General features: G+C 54.2%; 1 protein-coding gene across 17 annotated transcripts; it reads right to left on the bottom strand.

Annotated features, from left to right (window-relative positions):
* Window positions 1–232: 232 nt before the first annotated feature.
* RNF44 (ring finger protein 44) lies at window positions 233–16,813 on the bottom strand. 17 transcript variants are annotated; one of them, XM_045500906.1, is made up of 12 exons: window positions 16,723–16,813; window positions 15,858–15,978; window positions 5,748–5,899; window positions 5,354–5,570; window positions 4,768–4,935; window positions 4,177–4,350; window positions 3,917–4,078; window positions 3,709–3,833; window positions 3,306–3,393; window positions 3,096–3,217; window positions 2,878–2,977; window positions 233–1,166 (listed from the first exon to the last, which is right to left on the bottom strand). In XM_045500906.1, the coding sequence occupies exons 3-12, from the start codon at window positions 5,852–5,854 to the stop codon at window positions 1,074–1,076; spliced, it is 1,356 nt and encodes a 451-aa protein (XP_045356862.1). In that variant the 5' UTR covers window positions 5,855–5,899; window positions 15,858–15,978; window positions 16,723–16,813; the 3' UTR covers window positions 233–1,073. The 17 variants fall into 17 exon arrangements, with proteins under 17 accessions (XP_045356862.1, XP_045356847.1, XP_045356850.1 ...); XM_045500891.1 differs by lacking the exon at window positions 16,723–16,813 and having other exon boundaries at window positions 233–2,677; XM_045500894.1 differs by lacking the exon at window positions 16,723–16,813 and having other exon boundaries at window positions 233–2,677; window positions 5,354–5,540.
* Window positions 16,814–18,676: the final 1,863 nt, after the last annotated feature.

Below are 18,676 nucleotides of genomic sequence, written 5' to 3'. Positions count from 1 at the left end.
TGGAATTCTGCCACTTGTCGAGAGAATCCTGCCTAATTTGAGTGTGAAGCAGATGGCCCACAATGTCTTCACTAACCTGGCTTGGCAGACCTTCTTGATCAGGAGGTACCCCCAAGGTGCCACAGCACAGAACAGTCTTTTCTGCCCACCTTATCCCTATCCCCTACCCACTCTCAGACCGACATTATTACCCCCACTTCCCACCAAAAGAACACAGGTAGCCAAAGGCAGCTTGGGCAATACTTGATATACATCATACATTTATTAGTGAATATCCCTCTGAAATCAGCAACAATATTAAAAAAAATAATGATTGCACTACTTGGTCAAGCAGAACTAGCAACTTTCATTTTAAAAAAAGTACAAATCTGTTAAAAATTTCAATCAGTATACACATATATATAATACAACATACTAGTTATGTTAAATGCTACAAACCAATGTGAATCCAATGGAATGGAAAAAACCACACATTTAAGCTTTAAGAACCATTTTTTTCTCTATATATTAGCATTTTCTCAAATACATACATGGGAAAAATGAGGTAACTGTAAAATGTGCAAGGAACAGGGCCCCCCCAATTACATATACTTTTATATATATGTATATATATATATATGTATATATATATATATATAAAACCTTTCTAACACAGAACACAGGTGCTGGGCCCAGCCAGGGCTGGGGGATGGTGCCCACTGTCATGCCTAGGCCAGAAGTTGGTAAATAAAAGAGTAAACAATGACAAGCCCCACCACAGGAAATCATTGGTAACATGGCATCTATAGCAAGGTCGGCAAATCACAAACATCCTAAATAATTGTTTATAAATCTTTTTTTAATGATTTTTTTTTTTTTTTAATGTTGTGTTCCCCCCCATAGCTGCTCGTTGGAATCATTGCTGCAGCCGACACACAATCCGAGAGCCTGTTTCCGCCTGCCCCAGGAACCTTAAGGACTCTGAAAAACTTTTGTTGGGGTGGGAAAGGGAGGGGGGGTTTGGAGAGGGTGGTTCTCTGTGTAAAACACGTGGGGTTTCAACACTGCTATAAATATAGAAACGTCACCTGGAGTTATATACAGTAAGACTTTGGGTTCTCCACGGGGGTGGGGCCAGGCTGATGGGGCCCCATGGCAGGCTGAGGGGACGCAGGGAGCCAGGGCCGCTGCGGGGAGAACGAGGGTGGTTGGAGCATCCCTGAGGCAGCAGGCGCCAGGGGCTGCCTGCTAGGATGTGCCGGCCCCACACGCGGTTCGTTCAGGGGCAGCAACCCCAGCTAGGGGTAGGACAGGAAAGGAACGGGACCAGGGAGGGAGAAGGTGGGAGCTCAGCCAGACCCTACAGGGGGCCTCCTCCAGACCTTGGAGGGCAGGGCTCAGGCTGGGAGGGGGCCCCTGGAGGTGGGATCCACGCCCTCCCTGGTCCCTGTCCTCCTGGGACTTCCTAGGAGGAGACTCGCCCAGTCAGATGGGAGATGGGCCCTGGCTGGAGGGAGAAATGCCCTGAAAAGCGTACGGTCCCGGTAGGCTCTGGGGACGTGTGCAGTACAGTGCATGGCAGTTATCAGCTGAGCACAGACCACCCCCCAACCCCACCCGTGACCGCCAGCCGCCCAGCCCAGCCCCAGCCGCACGCATGCATGCAGACCAGGCGGCACCACCAGACCATTCCCGGCCCGCTGGGCACTTGGTCCTGGTTGGTCCCTGTATCCCCCCATTAAACCAAAAGAAAATAAATTGTTTAAAAATCCACACCCCCAAATCCTACACGCGATTTTGGGCCAAATGAATAAATAAAAACTGCTCCTCACGTTCATGCAAAACAACAGAGAGGGGAGATTGGGCATGGGTCTGGCCCCCATCAATGCCAGGGAGGGGTGGCCATGAGGAACACAGGAGGTCACTTTCCCCTGCATGGCCCAGGCCCCCTCAAGATACATGCCACCTCAGCTCAGAGCCTGTCTCCCACCTGCTCAGGAGGCTGGCTCTGATGCCCTCCAGCCTGGGGGTGGGGCTGGAATGTTGTGACTGGGGTGACAGTCCTTGAGGGAGCCAGACCCACCCCTCACAGCAGCCTGCGTGGGGCTGGCTGCCTGAATCTGTCTGGGGTCAAGGCAGGAGGACCCAGGCCTGGGGCGCTCAGGAAATGGCCTCATGCCACCATCTGTCCACACACCTGTCAGTGCCACCCAGTCAGATGGCACACCATTTCAGTGCAAGAGACCAGGCAACCCAGGATGGAGCTCCCTTTGCCCACCCTGGGGCTGAGGATCTCCCCCAGCTGCACTGGGGTGGGGGATGGACTCCTGGCTCCAGGGCTGGCAGGTAAAGGAGACGGACTTGAGGGCAAACAGGAGGGAGACTGAGTTAGAAACACTCAGGCAGCTCCGTGGTGGGCAGACTGGCAGGCATATCGGGGCAGGAGTCTTTGGAGCTTGGCAAATGCAGGGGCTTATTGCAGGGGCTTCTCTCGGGGCTGACCCTGGCACCAGCTCTGGAGATGCAGGCGGGAATGACGGGGCAGGCCTGAGCCACTCCCTCCCCGTCCTCCCCAGGTCCCCCCAACCCGAGCTTCCAGAGCTTCGGGCAGGGTTATCCTGGGCAGCTGTGGGCCTCACTCAGCCTCCCTGGGCACCTCGGAGGCGTCGGCCCGGCAAATGGGACACGTCCGGTTGGCCTGGGGGAGCAGGCACACATCAGGCTCCACTCTTGCCTGTCCCCCACCTCATCTGGGTCTATTCTACTTCTGGGACTTGACCCCTGAACAGAGCCTCAACTTCTGGGTGATGACAAGGATAAGGGGGGGAAACCCTCCAAGGTCCACCCACCTCCCTCACCACATGAGGAATACCCAGGATCTGGCCTGGGCTGCGTTACCTTTAACCACTTATCGACACACTTGGTGTGGAACTCGTGGTTGCAGGGGAGGACTCGGAGCAGCTGCCGTGCCTCGAAGTCACTGAAGCAGACAACACATCTAGAAGGAGGGCACTGAGTGTTACTTCCACACTAACAGCAGAGGGAGGCTCACTACATAGCACAAAGTCCCCTGGAGGAAGGGGTCCCCCTGGAGGAGACAGGGGCACAGTACTCACAGTGTCTGCTCTGACTGATGGCTGTCTGGGTTAAAGCGGTACGATGGGAGCTGCTCGATGTCCGCTTTGGTGAGGCCTCGGGGCTTCGCATCTCCTAGCCGCTCTGCCAGATTCAGGAGGGCCTGGATACAGACAGGAGGGTAGGGTCATTAGTGCTCAAGGCCAGAGGTCCCCCAAGCTCCTACCTCCCAGGACAGTGCTCCACGGGACCTCATAGTTCTCCATCTCCACATCATCCACGTCGAGATCCAGGCTGATGGTGGGCCCCATTGCTGTTGGTGACATTGGCAGCATCGAGCTAGGGGAGACAGGTGTGGGGGACCCAGGGTCAAGGTCAGTAGGTGTAGGGGGTGCAGAGCTGCTCCCGACTCCCTCCGTGAAACAAAGCCCAGAGCTCTGCACCATTCACACCAGGGCTCCAGTGTTTGTCCCAGGACATTATAGGAGAGCAAGGAACCCAGCTGGTGGGTGCTGAGAGTATGTGTGGTTTGGTGGGAATGCCAGATGGCTTCAGAGGTCCTGGGTACCTCCTGGGGCTATGTTTGGGTCCAACAACTGGAGGCCCCAGGAGACCAGAGCACCAGGGCTCTGGGGCAGATGTGCTGGTACTTACAGGAAGTAGGGCAGGAAGCTGGGGTAATACGGTGGCGGGGGTGGCGGTGGGGGTGGCGGGGGCAGCGGCTGTTGCAGGCGGTATCTCTGGGTGCTCAGTCTCCGAGGCATCATGTGGGAATATGGCTGTGAGAGGGGTGCCAGGTGCAGATCAGACCAGTGGGCCTGTCTCCTGATCGCCCTAGAGTCTGGGTGGGGGTGCTACTTACCACACCAAAGGACAGCTCCTGGTGCAGTGGATCATGGGGCAGGTAGTGCAGGGGCATAGATGGGGACAGGGCTGGGCCTGGGGCAGAGGTGGAGTAGGTAAAGCTCCCCAGGGGATGCTGGTCCCCCCGCAGGTCCACATCATTGTCAAGCCGCTGCAGGGGCTGGAAGAGGCAAGGGTGGGTCAGCCAGAGTCAGCAACAAGGGAAGCCCCGCCCCCCATACCATGCCCTATAGCATCAAACCCATCGCCCAGACTCACCATACGTGGATGCTGGGCCTGCAGCGATACAAACTGCCCAAGAGGTGCCATGTGGGCAGGCTGGGGGTGTGGGGCTGGCGGTGGGGGGTGCAGGATGTAGTGGTCACTGGAGATGAGGTGGGGGTAGGCCTGATAGGGCACAGGGAGCTGCTGCATGGTACACGCCTGGATCAGCTGCCAAGAGAGGGGGCGTGGGGGGTGTACTGTAGAATGTTCTTCTAGGCTCTGGGTTGGGGCTATGCTTGTGCTGAGAACCAGGAGCCATTCCATTCACTGAGAGGTCCCCACAGAAGCCCTATGGACCATCCCATCCCTGCTAGAGGCCACTTAGGCAGGACACTACACTCTTAAGGCCCTTAGTTAACAATTCCAAACCAAAAGGCAGGTATTCGGGTGCAGGAAGGTCCCTAAACCCCAGGTGCTAACTGTACATGAGCACACACATGCTTTTCTGAACAGTGTTGGGGCCTGGAACTGGACAGATGCTCTGATAGCCTTGATGGCTATCATAAACTTGGCTTGCTTCTACTGCTGGCCTGTGTCTGGGGCTTTCAGGTAGTAGTGGGGAAGGAGGTGTAAGCACTCACTCACCGGGGGTGGGAGGCAGCAGAGGGGGTAGTGCTGCCCGCTGAACATCACGGAGCATGCTGGGAGCTGCTGGGCACTGCAGCCAGGGATGTGTTGGCCTGTAGGCAAGGGGAAGCCTTGGGTCGTCACTGTGGTGACTGTGTAGGACAGAGGGACGGGTCCCTGGTGCACCTGTGGGTGGACAGAAAACCCAAGAACTGTAGGGAGGAAACCTGGCCATGCTGCTACCCCTAAATGAGAAAACCCTGCTGGACCAGCTCCCTTCCCTTCTCTAGTGGGGTCCTACCTAGGTACAGACCTGGCTGTCCCCCTGCCCCAAGGCCTAAAGGGCAGAGAGAACCCTCTGGGAAACCTGGGAGGGGCTTCCAGCTCAACCACTCATCCACTGTGTAGTCCCAAAGGCGGCCCTTTCCTTCTCTGGGCCTTGATTTACCAGCCTGTAAAACAGGGCTAATAATGCCTCACGGAACATGCAATGAGTTAAGGAAAGTGCAATCAGGGCTCCACTATCTCTGGTCCTCAGGTTTGCTAGAGACTGGTGGGGAGGGGCCCGCAGGGTGAGGAAACAGGTGAAGGGTGTTCTGCCTACCTGCTCGTGGAGATCAACCATGAACGGGCTCTGTTGAGAGGCTGGGTGCAGCATTCGGGGGCTCCTGCCGGCAGGAGCCGAGGCTCGGTGCTCCTCTACAGGGAGGTGTGGTCGGGACGGTGGCTGCTGGGAGGGTAAGTGCTCATCCTGGGCAGGCAGGCTGGCCAGGGGGCCCTCGCGGCTGGGGCTGCACCACAGAGAGGAGGCCCCAGTAGGACTGAGGGGAGCCACTCATTCAGAGAGCATGGAGAGAAGCCAAGGTCACTACCCACTGGGGAAGGAAGAAAGCTCAGGGCCCTATGCCCCACCCTCCCAGCCCCTATTCCCCAACCCAAGCTGACAGCCCAAGCACCAGGGGCTCTAGGCTCTGCAGGACTAGGAGGTTCCTTCCTACCTTCCCCGGAGCTGGCCCGGGGTACTGCTGGGTCCTACAGAGAATTGCCGCTGACCCACAGGGGCAGAGGGTGGCCACCTAGTCACTGCCAGAGCCCATGGTCGCATCAGGGGTGGCACAGGGGTAGAGGGGCTGGGCCAGGGCTCACAACCCTAGGAGGCAAACAGATAAACAAACTGAGGCACAAAGAAGTCCAGCCACTTGCCCCATTAGGGAATGCAGAGACAGAATCAAATCTCAGGAGTCCAATTCCAGGGGCCACAGATGTCCATCACACCCTGTGCTCCACGTGTAGTGTGTACTCTGTCTGGGTCTGGCCTTCTTGGCACTGGGGTTTAGGGATGACAGATCAGGGACAGGGAGCCCAGGCCTCAGTTTCCTGCTCTATGAAATGGGGTCAAGTTCCCATTCAGAGTTGTGGTGAGTTCAGAGGGCTGGCCAGCATGGTTCCCTCACAGTAGGGTTCCCAGGGCACCTTGTCCTGGTGTGGAGGTCTACAACTTCAATCTCCAGGAAGCTGGGGTTCCTGGGAGGGCACTCCAGCTTCCTCCCTTCTACTGGGGTGGCTCGGGGTCAATTCCAATCAGGCTTTCTCTTTCCAGTATTGCCAGGTAAGAGGTTCTGACCTGGTTCCTGCCCTCAGGGGCTCCAAATTCAAGTTAGTTTTCTATCTTTCCATAACCAGCTCCCACAGTGTCTACCCACATGTGACTTTATTTACTCTTTAAGGAAGGCACTGTCAGCTCCATTTCAAGAAAGAGAAGACTGAGGCTCACAGAGAGGAAGAGACTTGTCCACAAGTGTTCAAAGCTGGGAGGTGAGCTGGCCACAAGCCTCTCACTGCACCCTGCTGCCAGCAGGGAGGGGTCCAGCCCAAGGGTTTGACAGAAGGTGATGAAGGAAGTGGCCACTGGTGGATGGGTGGGTCTGGCATACAGCAAGCCCTTGCTCTGGGGGCATAACACAGCCTTCAAGTGGAGGTGGGGCTTGCTGAGAAAAAAGGGGAACTGAGAACCTAAAGGAGGAAGTTGGGAGGGAAAGGGGTGGGGCAGGTCTCCTCTCTGGTAGGAGTTGGGGGTCCAAGTGGGATAAGCTGCAGGGCCACAATTTATTTACTCCAGACACTGGGATGAGGCCCTGGCAGAGAGAATGCTGGAACCTATCAGGCCCTGCAAAGCCGAAGGTTGCATCAAATAGGACCAGCCCTTTGCTGTTCCTGCCACAGGAAGGCCCCCTCTAGCCACCCCTTCTCCATCTGACAAAACTCCTATGCATCTCTGATACCCAGGGTTGTGGTGAGTTCTCTGATACCCAGCTTTCAGTGTTGCCTCCCTGCTGACACAGCTTGGGAGCCAGTGTACCAACACAACACCCTCAACATTTTGTTTTTTCCTGCCAACAGTGGCAAGAACATTTCCTCTGTGCTAAGCTTTACAAGCCTGGGCCCTAAATCGCAAAAACCCAGCCTGCAGAGGAAGCTCTTCACTTGCTAGGGCAGCGCCTGGCCAAGGCCACAGCCAGGAAGTGTTAAGAGCTGTAATTCACACTTCTCCCATCTAACTTGAGTTCTGGCACTTGGCAGAAAGGGAGGCAGGGCCCAGTGGCCAGCTTGTGTTCAGCACTGATCTGGGAAATGTACACTAGAAAGCCAATCACACAGGTCCAAGGCCACAGTCTACCAACAATGAAGTTGGTGCCCATGATTAGAAATTGGGAGATTACAGGGGTGCCTGGGTGGCTCAGTCGGTTAAGTGTCCAACTTTGGCTGAAGTCATGATCTCACAGTTAGTGAGTTCAAGCCCCATGTTGGGCTTTGTGCTGACAGATCAGAGCCTGGAGCCTGCTTTGGATTCTGCGTCTCCCTCTTTCTCTGCCCCTCCCCACCCCTCAAAAATAAACATTAAAAATTTTTTTTCAATTGGGAGATTATATAAAAATCTGGCCTTCCCTGAAAGGAAAAAAAGGAGACAATCTGGTTCCATTAGGCCCTCATTTCTGCTTGGCGCCCTCACTCAGAGCATGCATGAGCTTTCCCCCCAGGCCACCCCAGGCCCATTCCCTACCTGCCCACCATAGGTAACTAGGTTTGTAACCCCTGGTGTGGGCCAAGGGCACATCCTTACACACACAGCCTTTCCTGATTCTTGCTGACAATCCAGCCTAGCAAAGAAAGGCCAAGAGAGACTCAGAGTAAACCCCCCAAATATCTGAAACAATAAACTCCTAGGCTACTCCAGACCTTCTGGATCAGAATCTTTGGAGGCTGGGGAACAAGGACACCTAGATTTTCTATCAAATTCACAAGCAGTTTCTACAACACAGCCAGGTTTGGGAACCTGTGCTCTAATGGACCTCAGAGATCCTGGGAGCCCACAGTCCTATTGATGAGGAATATTAACAATAATAACTATGACACCTCGCATGTGTCATCTTGAGTCCTCATAGCAACCCTCATAAGGACACTGAGGCTCAGAGAGGTGAGGTCCAAGGCCTGTCAGCCAGAGTTGTGAGTGCACTGGGACATGATCCAGGCAGTGGCTTCAATGGTTCCTCTTGTGCCAGGCTGCCCTGCTGAACTCTGGGGGGTGTGGATGCCACAGAGGCCCAGGTACATGGGAATCTTCTCTGTGGCCAGCCCCTTCAAAAACACCCATTCCTCAGGAAAGGTAAGTGGCAAGGAGCTGAGAAACCAGATCAGCAGACAGAAGGGCCTCCAGCTGTAGATGATGGTGCCAAAGGTGAAAGCATCAACCCTTGCATTCTTACACGATACCCCAACTTCTGGCCAGAGTCTTGGACACATCGCTTCCCCTCTCTGAGCCTCAGCTCCTTCGCCTATAAAATAGGAACAGCCCAATAACCACTTCCCAATGGACTGGCAAGGACTGCTCAAGGGCAGAGGTGATTTGCAAAGCTCAGGTGTGAACGATCACTATCAGAAATTAAGATAGGCTGACCTCCTAGCTGACTCTGGCTCACAAGCAAAAATGAGATGCCACTTCAAGCGCTCTAAGTGCTAGCTGGGAAATGTGCCTCCCTAGGGGAAAACTCCAGCTGGCAAGTGAGGGGCACCTGGTTCTTGGAAGTCCTACCAAGAACACAAGTTGTACAGAGGGGACACACCCACTTCACAGTTGAGGAAACTGAGACATGGAGAAAGGAAGTAACTTACTCTAGCTCACAAAGCCAGAGAAACAGAACTAGTCTTGCCTGGCTAGCCCTCTAGGCCCCCAACTCCTGACTCTCTCATTAGCATCAGTATCCCCAATAACCACCTTATCCCAAGTCTCTTTTTCCAGTCCCTAAAGGGGATCTCAAGAGTTTTCTGTTTCAGGCACCCATGACTAACACTATTGTGGTGACGCAAGTGAGGCCCAGAGATGGAGCTATCAACTTGCTCAAGGTCAAACAGCAAGGGTGGCCAGGTAACCACCCTCATCAATTCCTCTGCCTTTCCATAGTCCTGTGCTGTGCTCTCTTAAGGTCTGGGCAAATGGGTCTTAAGGGTCCCATCCCTAAATCCAATCTTGCCTGGAAACAGGAACCACACTTTGCATCCACCCCTCTCCCCCAGGAGGTAGCCAAATCCCTACTTCCAGGGCCCCAAACAGCCATCCCAATCCTAGTCTAGGGAGCCCCAGCCAAGTCATTTGCCCCTGGGTGATGTTTGCAGGAACAAGGGCTGTTCTGCTGTTAAGCAAAGCCAGCCTCTGAGAGCATGAGTAGACTCAGGCAGGATGAGAAGCCGCCTCCACCCCAAGGGGCAGGCTAGGCCACCACTGCCTGGTGGGCAAGCAGAGCTCCCCAACATGTGCTGCCTGGAGGTAGCTGAGGGCAGGACCATCAGGCTCCTGGCTAGGAGTCCTTGGCCAGCCCAGGTTCCCTAGATGACCTTGATCAAGGAAATCTCTCTGCTTCCATGAGCCTCAGTTGTCACAGCTGTGAAATGGGGGTGGAAATCTCCCCTTCTTAGAATGCCCAAATAAAGCCAGAAGAAACAAGACGCAAGAAACCAGGTGGTCACATTAGCGGGCAGGGGAAACCAATGTTCTGAGGGGCCGGCCCCTCCTCAACGCGAACTCGATGCGGGTTGCGGGGCTCTGGGGAGCTTACTCGGCCTCCCTTACCCGGGGATAGTGGGGCCCGAGATATAGACACCCGCCCGAAGAGGGGTCTCCCACGTCCTCCTCTCACTCCTTTGTGCCGTGCTCGGAAGGGCATGGGGGGGCGGGAGGCCAGACTGCGGCGTTGGGGCCAGCGCGCTGTGACTTTAAGAGCCGAGGATCCCGGACCATGTGCTCGGCGTGAGACAAAAGCAACAACAAAGGAAGTGGCGGTGGCAGGGGGAGGGGGCGGCTCCTTCCTCTCCAACCGCAACACTCAGTCTCCGGAGAAGGGAGACTCGACCTGGCCTTAGGAGGTTGCGGGAGGGGGAGGTAGTGGTGGTAATCCTCCTTGATTCTAGAGGTCTCACCGTCCCCCTCCGGACCGCCCGTGATTAACCCCTGCAGAGCCAGCTACACCACAGCCCCCAGCCCCAGGGGAGAGAGGAAGGAGTTCCAGGGATGCGGAAATAGGGAGTTGGGGCTCTGGCCCCTACTCACCTTCGGCCGCCAGGCCACACGTTGGCTCCTTTGTTCCCGATCTAGGACGGCCAAGCTGGGCAGGGGGGAGGGGGGCTGCCTGGACCCTTTAAGAGCCCCCGCCCTGCGGAACAATGTGCTCCCCTCCCCACCCCCCGGTCCGGGGGCAGTACAGCTCCTTCCGGGGCCCTTTCTTTGTTGTCGGTCCGCCGGCGTCTGCCTCGCGAGGCCCACGCGCGGTCTGCCTCCCTCAGCCCAGGCCCTCCGGGAGCGGGAGGCGGCGCAGGACGCAGCCGGGTTTGCGCAGCTGCGGGCCGCTGGCCCTTTAAGAACTGTCCGCGGCGGCAGCGGAATGTAACAAACCCCACATTTGATTCACAACATTCGAAGCGGCGGGGTCGCGCGCCGGGCGGGAGGGGGGCTCGCGGGGGCGCGCCGTGAGGTTCCGGCAAACAGTAGCCGGCTGCTGCCCGCGGCAGCCCCGCCAAGAGCTCCGCCCCGCGGGTGCCATGAGAGCCAATCACTTGCGGCGACTCGGCACGTGATTAATAGGACGCCATCTTGAGGGCAGATTTTCTTTAAAACCTCCTTCTTACCCCCACCTTCGCACTTAAAGTGACCGCAGTCACCACAGGCAAGGGGCGGGGCCACATGGCTTGAGCTAAAGATGGGAGACCCCGGGTTGGGCAAGGCCAACCGGCTGCAACTCGAACTTGATATGCAAACTCGCGAACCATTCGCGCCTCTGAGGCTCAGTTTCCCTGCCGGAGAAATGAGTCCCGCTAGGAGAGCCGCAGCCCGGACTTACTGTGTCATGGTCTTCTCTTCCGGGACAGGGCGCCGCCTGAGACACTGAAGTGCAATGGGACTGACCTTCGACGGGGCAGGAGCGGCCTCTTAAGCCAGCCCGAGTAGGTTAGGAAGGCTCTAACAGCCTTGGGTCGGCAACCTCCCCGGAGATGACGTCAGCCCCAAGAGCTACCGCGCCGCGATGACATCATGGCCTGGCCGCCCTACATCTCCTTGTTTATACTACGCGGCAGCTTTAAAAAGCTGGGAGGGCCTGGATTGCCCAATGGACCAATAGCGGGCAACCCAGGCAAACGAACTAACGCCTGTGAGGCAGGGCGATTGGTCATGCTTGCGCTGACGTCACAGAGACATTTAACCGCCCCACCCCCAGCGTGGCCCGGGAAAGGGGCGGGGAACAGTTTGAAGCTTGAGCCGCAGTTGTCGGGAGCTCTGGGTGCTTTCAGCGCGTGGCTATGAGAGCTTAGTCTCCCCAGCGGAGGGCTTTAACGGTATTGGGGAACTAAGCCCAGTGGAGTCTTCAGTTTTCCACTGTACTTCTCCCAGCAGCGATGAGACGGAGGGATGACTACGACATTTTACAGATGGGTAAAGAGAATCAAGGGGGGGGGGGGGGCGTCACTCACCCCAGGTCACACAGCTAGAAGTGTGGCTGAACAGATATTTGAATTAAAACCAAAACCGAGCTTCGTTCTCCTTTGCCTAATAATACTGGGGCAGACATTATACAAAGTAGGGTATTGCCTCCATATCGATTATTTAAGAATAAAAATCAGTAATACTCTATCCCAGAGCTGGGCACAGGCCGAAAAGAATGATGTGTGCAATAAACAATAACTGGACTCTTCTGCATGGGGCTGCACTGACATAGGGCCACCTGCAAGACAGCCCTAAACAAGATGCCAGTGCAAAACGTTAATATTTGTTAAACCTTTGTGTTGGCCTACTGGAGGTGTGGTGGTGTCATTTTCTATGCTTCTTTGGTGTACTTCATAATCCCAAATTTAAAAATAAAAATTGAAAGCAATTTCCTGAACAGAATGTAACAGTATGTATCAATTTTTCTGAAATTGGATATATATGATATCTCCATAGAATATTTTTGGAAGGATATACAGGAACTAACAACTGTCCTCAGGGAAAACTGGAAGAGAGTATGGGGTCAGGAGGACAGACTTTTTATTGTATATGCTTGTGTACATTTGCTCTTTTTAAAAAACCCTGTACAATTTGGGGAGGAGGATGGGTGAAATAGGGTATGGGGATTAAAGAGTACACTCTTCATGATGAAAAAATAACAATAAAGAAAGAGAAAAAAACATGTACAATATAGCCTATAGAAAATCGTGAAGAAAATTACTGTAAAGGTATGTTTTAAATCTTGTAAAGCATTAAAACAGGGGCGCCTGGGTGGCTCAGTTGGTTAAGCGTCTGACTTCAGCTCAGGTCACGATCTCACAGTCCGAGTTCAAGCCCCACGTCAGGCTCTGTGCTGACAGCTCAGAGCCTGGAACCTGCTTCAAATTCTGTCTTCCTCTCTGTCTGCCCCTCCCCTGCTCACAATCTCTCTCTCTGTCACTCTCTCTCAAAAATAAACATTAACAACTTAAAAAACATACTTTAAAAAAAGGCATTAAAACATCAGTTCCCTTAAAGTCAGAAAATCTCCCTTCAGGAAAGGTATCCAATGGAAACAATCCAGAAGGAGGTTTGGGGAACAGAGATGCTTATCCAAGTGTTGTTTAGACCAGCAACAATCTGTTACAGCACTGTGGATGTGCAGCCAGCAACGCAACGAAGATGGTACCCAGGGGTGGTTTGCAGATGTCTAAGCACAGGAGATCAAGTTCGTGATGCAGTACTATAGATGTTACCTGCCAAACTCTATCCATCAGTTAAAACTAGGCGTGCTTGAGAATGAATGGGAAAGTACACGGTGATACCTTTCTCTAACCCACTTCCTTATCATCAACTCTCCCTTCTCCTATATCCCTCCCAACCTTTTATTTTTCCCACTATGTAAAAGCAACTAGAAAATCTTTCCCTTATTGGAAGATTCTACATTGTTAAAACCACCCTCCTGCTTGCCTCTGTAGGGACAGAACCTGCAATGGCTCCCTGCTGCCTGCCTTTTGGGCTATAATTAACAAACTCCCCCACCCTTTCAGGCTCACCTCTCCCCAGTCCTTCTCCCACAACCATGATGGTGCACCAGCTGACCTTCCCTGCCTGAGATACCCTCCCTCTTCCTTTCTATCAGTCTATTCTTCTTCTCTGTCCTCGGGGCTCTGTTCTCATCTCACCTCTTACAGGAAGCTCTGGGGTCTCCATTTTGTCCTGAACTCCCTCATCTCTGAACTCAGGCCTAGACCTACCCTAACCTTCACTTCATACCATTTAATTCGCACACAGCCCTGTCAGTCATTTTGCTGCATGTCTCCATAATCCCCTCTGGTCTAAGGGGATCCAGAATTTTTAAGTGCACTATCATCCAGTCTTCATTGGAAGGCCTTATTTTATGGGTGAGGATCCGAGGCCTAAGGAGTGAAATGATTTGCCCAAGGCCACACTGAGAACAGTGAGGCCACTCCACCCTGAGAAAGCATTCACCCACAGTCAAGTCATGTACTTTAAAGCTACTAAACCTCTGACTATACAATTCTACTTAAAACATCATCACCCCTTACCTCTGGCAAAATCCTGCTCAACCTTTGAAGTTCAGCTCAAAGACTGCCTCCTCGGAACCCCCCTGACCTGTCTTCCAGCAGTCAGCTGCTTTGGCTTCCTTATTACACAGCAAGACTGCTACCACATTGCATCTGACAGCATTAGCTATCTCCATGGGGCTGCTCCCCCACCCCAGCAGGGGCTGGCTCACACTGGGTGGTGGATGCCCAAGGAAGGGGCTCTGGGCTTGACTCTTACTTCTGATGCTACAGGGCCAGGAAAACCCTGCCCTGTCTTCTCTCATGATGACTCTCTTACTCCCCTGAGAGGCCCTCAGCAAATCCTCACAGCCCCTCAGGGATCCCCCACGGCCAGAGGCCAGTAACACATCTCCTCCTGATCTGAAATACCTTCCCGGGCACATGCAGAATCACTCTGGAGGAAGTGGGAAGGAGGCTCAATTTTACCAGATTCTCCAGAGAAGCCACGAGTCTGTTTTCCTGTGAAATCTCCCCTCAGGTTAACCCCCAGGTCCTCTGCTCTGGAATCCCAATGTGGTGATGTGGCCTGCACACCTGTGTGCCTCATTCTCATTACTCCACCCAACTCCACCCCTGCCCGCTTGAAGACAGGTTGTGTTTTCATCTCACAGCTGAGGAAAGTGGCTCAGGAAGTGCCTCTCCTTGCCTCAGATCTGGGGAAGTGTGGCCCAGTGGGCTCCAGAAGCCACAGGTGGGAGCGGCTCACTCTTGACCCAAGCATCTGCAGTGAGGTTCTGTGGAGAAATTAGAGTTCTAGGGTCTCCTGCACAGTCTAAGCAAGTCCCATCCTAGTCATCTTTTCACTGGTCCTCCCAATGACCTAAGAGCTAGGTGCCAGCGTTTTGCAGATGAGGAAATGGGTGAGGGGATATGCCTCAGCCATCAAGGGGCAAACCTGCGATCACATTCTAATCTCACACCAGAACCAATACAAATGCCAAAGCAGAGTCCGGAAAGGTTGCTCAACAGTCAAAAGCACAGATGTCCAAAGGCAAGAGTAGACCATGGAGGCTCAAAGGTGGATGAGCAGCAGAGGATTCAAATCCTAGTGCCTCCTAGTGCCTAGTGTAACACTGGATGTTACTTTCCAGCTTCCACCCCCAAGCCTCCTCTTGAGATGCGAGGGATTCCACTTTGGCAGGACGAAGTGGGGAGGGACCCCCCCCCCCCCCCCGCCAGCCAAGAGCTTGGACAGCTGGCTGCTTCCATTCCTCCCTCAGGGTCAGAAAGCACCCCACTCCTTTCTTCTAGGACCCCTCAAATCCTCCTCCAGACACAGGGCCCAATAGCCTTCCCAGGTGGAGTTTGCAGAACACAGAGATTGAGGGATCACCCAGGGACACACAGCACAGCCTGGTAGAGCCAGCTCAGGATGCAGACCTCCTAGCTACCACAGAGCATCAGAGATCTGAGCCCAGAGCCTCACAACTCAGGGTGGGGACTGATGGGCTCCCTGCCAAGTCCTCTCTGCTCAGGTCATGCCCGAATACATCGCCCTCACATCTGAGCTCCAAGCTTTGGCTCCCCTAAAAAGAAGTGTTTGTGGACATGGGGGGAGGATGGGGTGTCTGTAAAGGTATTCCTGGATCTGGGGCTCTGGCTTTGACTCGGATCAGTTATTTGGCTTCCCTCCACCTCAGTCTTACCTGTAAAATCAGAACAGTGACCCTAGTGACAGACGACATTTACTGAGCACTTAGTGTGCACCACTGTTATTCATCTACTATAGGCTACTGAGGAGGACAGGCATACACTGATGGTTAAATACCTGTGAAGCCAGCCTCTCTGGGCTTGGAACATGGCTCTGCCTCTTATTAGGTCCTCGAGCTTGAGGAAGTCACCACCTCTTTGAGGCTCCGTTTGGCCACGTGTAAAACGGAGGTGAGAGCACCTCCGTGAATCAATAGTGGCTCTATGTGTGCATCTTCGCGGTACCCGCCCAACTTTCTGAGTCTGAGTCTGCACTTGAATGTGTGAGCTTTGTGGGTATGGTGTTGGAAAGGGCTCACCTTTCTGACTCCTTTCCCTCTGCACTTCTGGTCACTGTGACTTCCAGGGTCTGCAGAGGTGGGAGCAGGTAGTATCACATCGTCCAGAGATGAAAACCGGAAGCTGCAGGAGTGCGGGCGCCTGGCAAACCCAGGGAGAGGAGTCCAACCGAATTCCCCATTTTCCCTCCATCTTATATTTCTCCCCTACTGAGAGGGCCAGCTTCCTACCCCCATCCTGCCCACACTGCCGCCCCGAAGCCCCCACCCCACCAGCTCGATTCGAGCTTAGTGATCCTCAGGCAGCGGAAGCTGTGTGACCCTGGGCAAGACACAGACCCTCTCTGGACCCCTCGGCGTTCTGACATCCTGAAAGCTGTAACAACGGCGCTGGGTTTGCAGCGGTCGGTTCCCCGGACACGCAGCCGCTCTAGGGCTGGGCTAGGGAAGCTCTGGCTCCCCAGCGGCTGGCCCAAGGAGCGCTGGTAAAATGTTTGGGACCGACGTTACAAAACCAAAGGACTGCTGCACCTCCTCAGCTCTCGTCCCCTACTGCCAGTGCCCCCGCTGAAGCCGGAACCCGCCGGTGATGGTGGTGGGATGGGTCGAGCGGCGATCGGGTCACGTGCGGGGCGCAGGGCACGCTGGGACTTGTAGTTCCCAGGGGGTCCCCAAACTAGGACACTTGGACCTAGCGGGCGGACTGATGAGCGGAGCAGCTCTGGCTCCGGGTCCCGGGGTAGCGAGCTCCGGCCCTGCAGGTGCAGGCAGAGGCCACGCTGGAAGTCCCTGCGCTACTCTGTCAGCCCGCGGCCGCCCCCTATCACTCCGTCCTCGCTGGCCTAGCGCCTGGGGCGCTTGGCGCAGGGTCCGGGCCAGGCGTTACCTGGGCCGCGGCTGGGCTCCACCCCAACCCGGCGGCCGGCGAGTCGCTCCCCGTTGCAGCCCGGGGTCCCGGTCCCGCGGCGGCCCGAGAGCCGCCTGCCGCGCCCCCCTCCCCCCCCCCTCTGGCCCCGCGCAGTGGAACCGTCTGCGGATCTCACCCCCAGGGCGCGCGCGCGCGCGCGCGCGGGGCCTACGGCGGCTCCGCAGCATCACCCCCGCTCCCGCGCGTGTATGAAACTACCTGGACTGCACCAAGCGCACGGGAGCGGAGGGGGGAGGGGGCGGGGCGTCTCTAGGCCCCGCTCCTCGGCGTCCGGCGGCAAAGGGCGTGCAAGGGCGAAGCGCCCAAGGCCTGGCATCCCAGCCTCCCGCTTACTGCCCGAGTGACCTTGGATGAGTGACAGACTCTATCTCCTCGTCTGTGAAATGGGGAAGATAACACGACAACGTGGCCGTTCAAAGAACCTTCGCTTCCGCCTCGGATTGAGGGGGGGCAGGGTCGGTATACAAAGAGTAAAGACTGGGGTCAGCAGATCTTGGTTTCCCGCTTTGGGCCATTCTCTGAGCCTATTTTCTCGTCTTCGAACTGGGAGCGTTGATACCTCTTTTGGGACGTTAGGAGACTCCACTGACCACAGGATGCATATGCCCATCTCTGCAGCCAGCCTGGTGCAGAGCGTGGCCGCTACCTGCTCAGGCCCAGCATTCCCCGGTCCCAGGAGCCGATCCTTGTCGCCCCGCATCACATCCGTGGCTGTTTCAGACTGGCGAGAACTACAACTCTCAGCTTGCCCCTCCCCACGCTGGGTCGTGCCTGTGGTTGTAGTCCCTGCAGACCTCAGAGGCTGACCCACGGGGGCCCTCTTATCTCGGCCCAGGTCTCGGCTCCTCTGCCTGCTGCCTGGAGGCCTAATTTTTAAAAACTTCCACTTGGTACCATGTGCGAAGCAGCATTCTAAGTGCTTAACGTGAATTAACTTGGTTATTCCTTAAAGTCTAACAACTCAGTGAGGGGAAAATATTATCCCTTTTTTTTTTTCAATTATCCATTTTTTATAGATTTGAAAACTGAGGCATTAGTGAGGGTAAGAGATTTTACTAGGCGGTCCAAGATCTCTACTAAGCCCTGACACCTAGAGCCTGCTTTCTGCCTTACTCTGGTTCATCCTTCAACAAACATGTTTCTCCCTTCTCCTTGCCCTTGCCTTCTTCAGAACTGCATCTAAATTAAGGCCTAATTTAGAGTATATTTTACAGATGTACAGTAAAATGCACAAATCTTATGTGTATAGCTTACAATAATTGGATTTTTCTTAAATATATACCTCTATAACTAAAACCCTGATCAAGATCTAGAACGTTTTCATCACTCCGGAAAGTTCCCTCTTGCCCCCTCCACATCATTTCCCTCCGTACATAACTATTCATCTGTCACTATAGATTAGTTATGTGTGTTTAGAACTTTAATGGAATGACTGGCTCTGTAAATGCCGCCCCCTTTTAGAGGTTAAAGTATTTTTGAGGTCCTATGTATTAGTAGTCTGATCCTTCCCCGCCCGCCAGCTTTATTGAAATATATGTGACATTGTGTAAGTTCAAGGTGTACAATATGATGATTTGATACATGTATAAATTGCAAAATGTTACCATAGTAACCTTAGTCGACACATCCTTCACCTCACATAATTACCGTTTTGTTGTTGTTAGGATGAGAACTTTAAAGCTCTACTCTCATAGCAGCTTTCAAGGATAAGATACAGTATTGTCAACTGTAGTCACCATGCTATACATTAGATCCCAGAACTTATCTTTTAAAAAAAATTTTTAATGTTTACTTATTTACAAAGAATTTTTTTAAAATATATTTATTTATTTTTGAGAGACAGAGTGAGACAAAGTGAGAGTGGGGGAGGGGCAGAGAGAGAGGGAGACACAGGATTGGAAACCGGCTCCAG

This window comes from Leopardus geoffroyi, chromosome A1, assembly GCF_018350155.1.
Source record: "Leopardus geoffroyi isolate Oge1 chromosome A1, O.geoffroyi_Oge1_pat1.0, whole genome shotgun sequence".
Classification (NCBI taxonomy): Eukaryota; Metazoa; Chordata; class Mammalia; order Carnivora; family Felidae; genus Leopardus; species Leopardus geoffroyi.
This window is presented reverse-complemented; position numbering and strand designations above follow the sequence as displayed.

Bases quoted from the DNA above. Each gene is read 5' to 3' on its own strand.
- RNF44 (XM_045500906.1), bottom strand. From the start codon at position 5,854: ATGCGACCATGGGCTCTGGCAGTGACTAGGTGGCCACCCTCTGCCCCT. The intron at 3,394-3,708 runs GTAAGTACCAGC...TGTCTCCCCTAG, and splicing joins AGCTTCCTGCCCTACTTCCT to CTCGATGCTGCCAATGTCAC. The intron at 3,218-3,305 runs GTCCCGTGGAGC...GTCTGTATCCAG, and splicing joins TGGAGATGGAGAACTATGAG to GCCCTCCTGAATCTGGCAGA.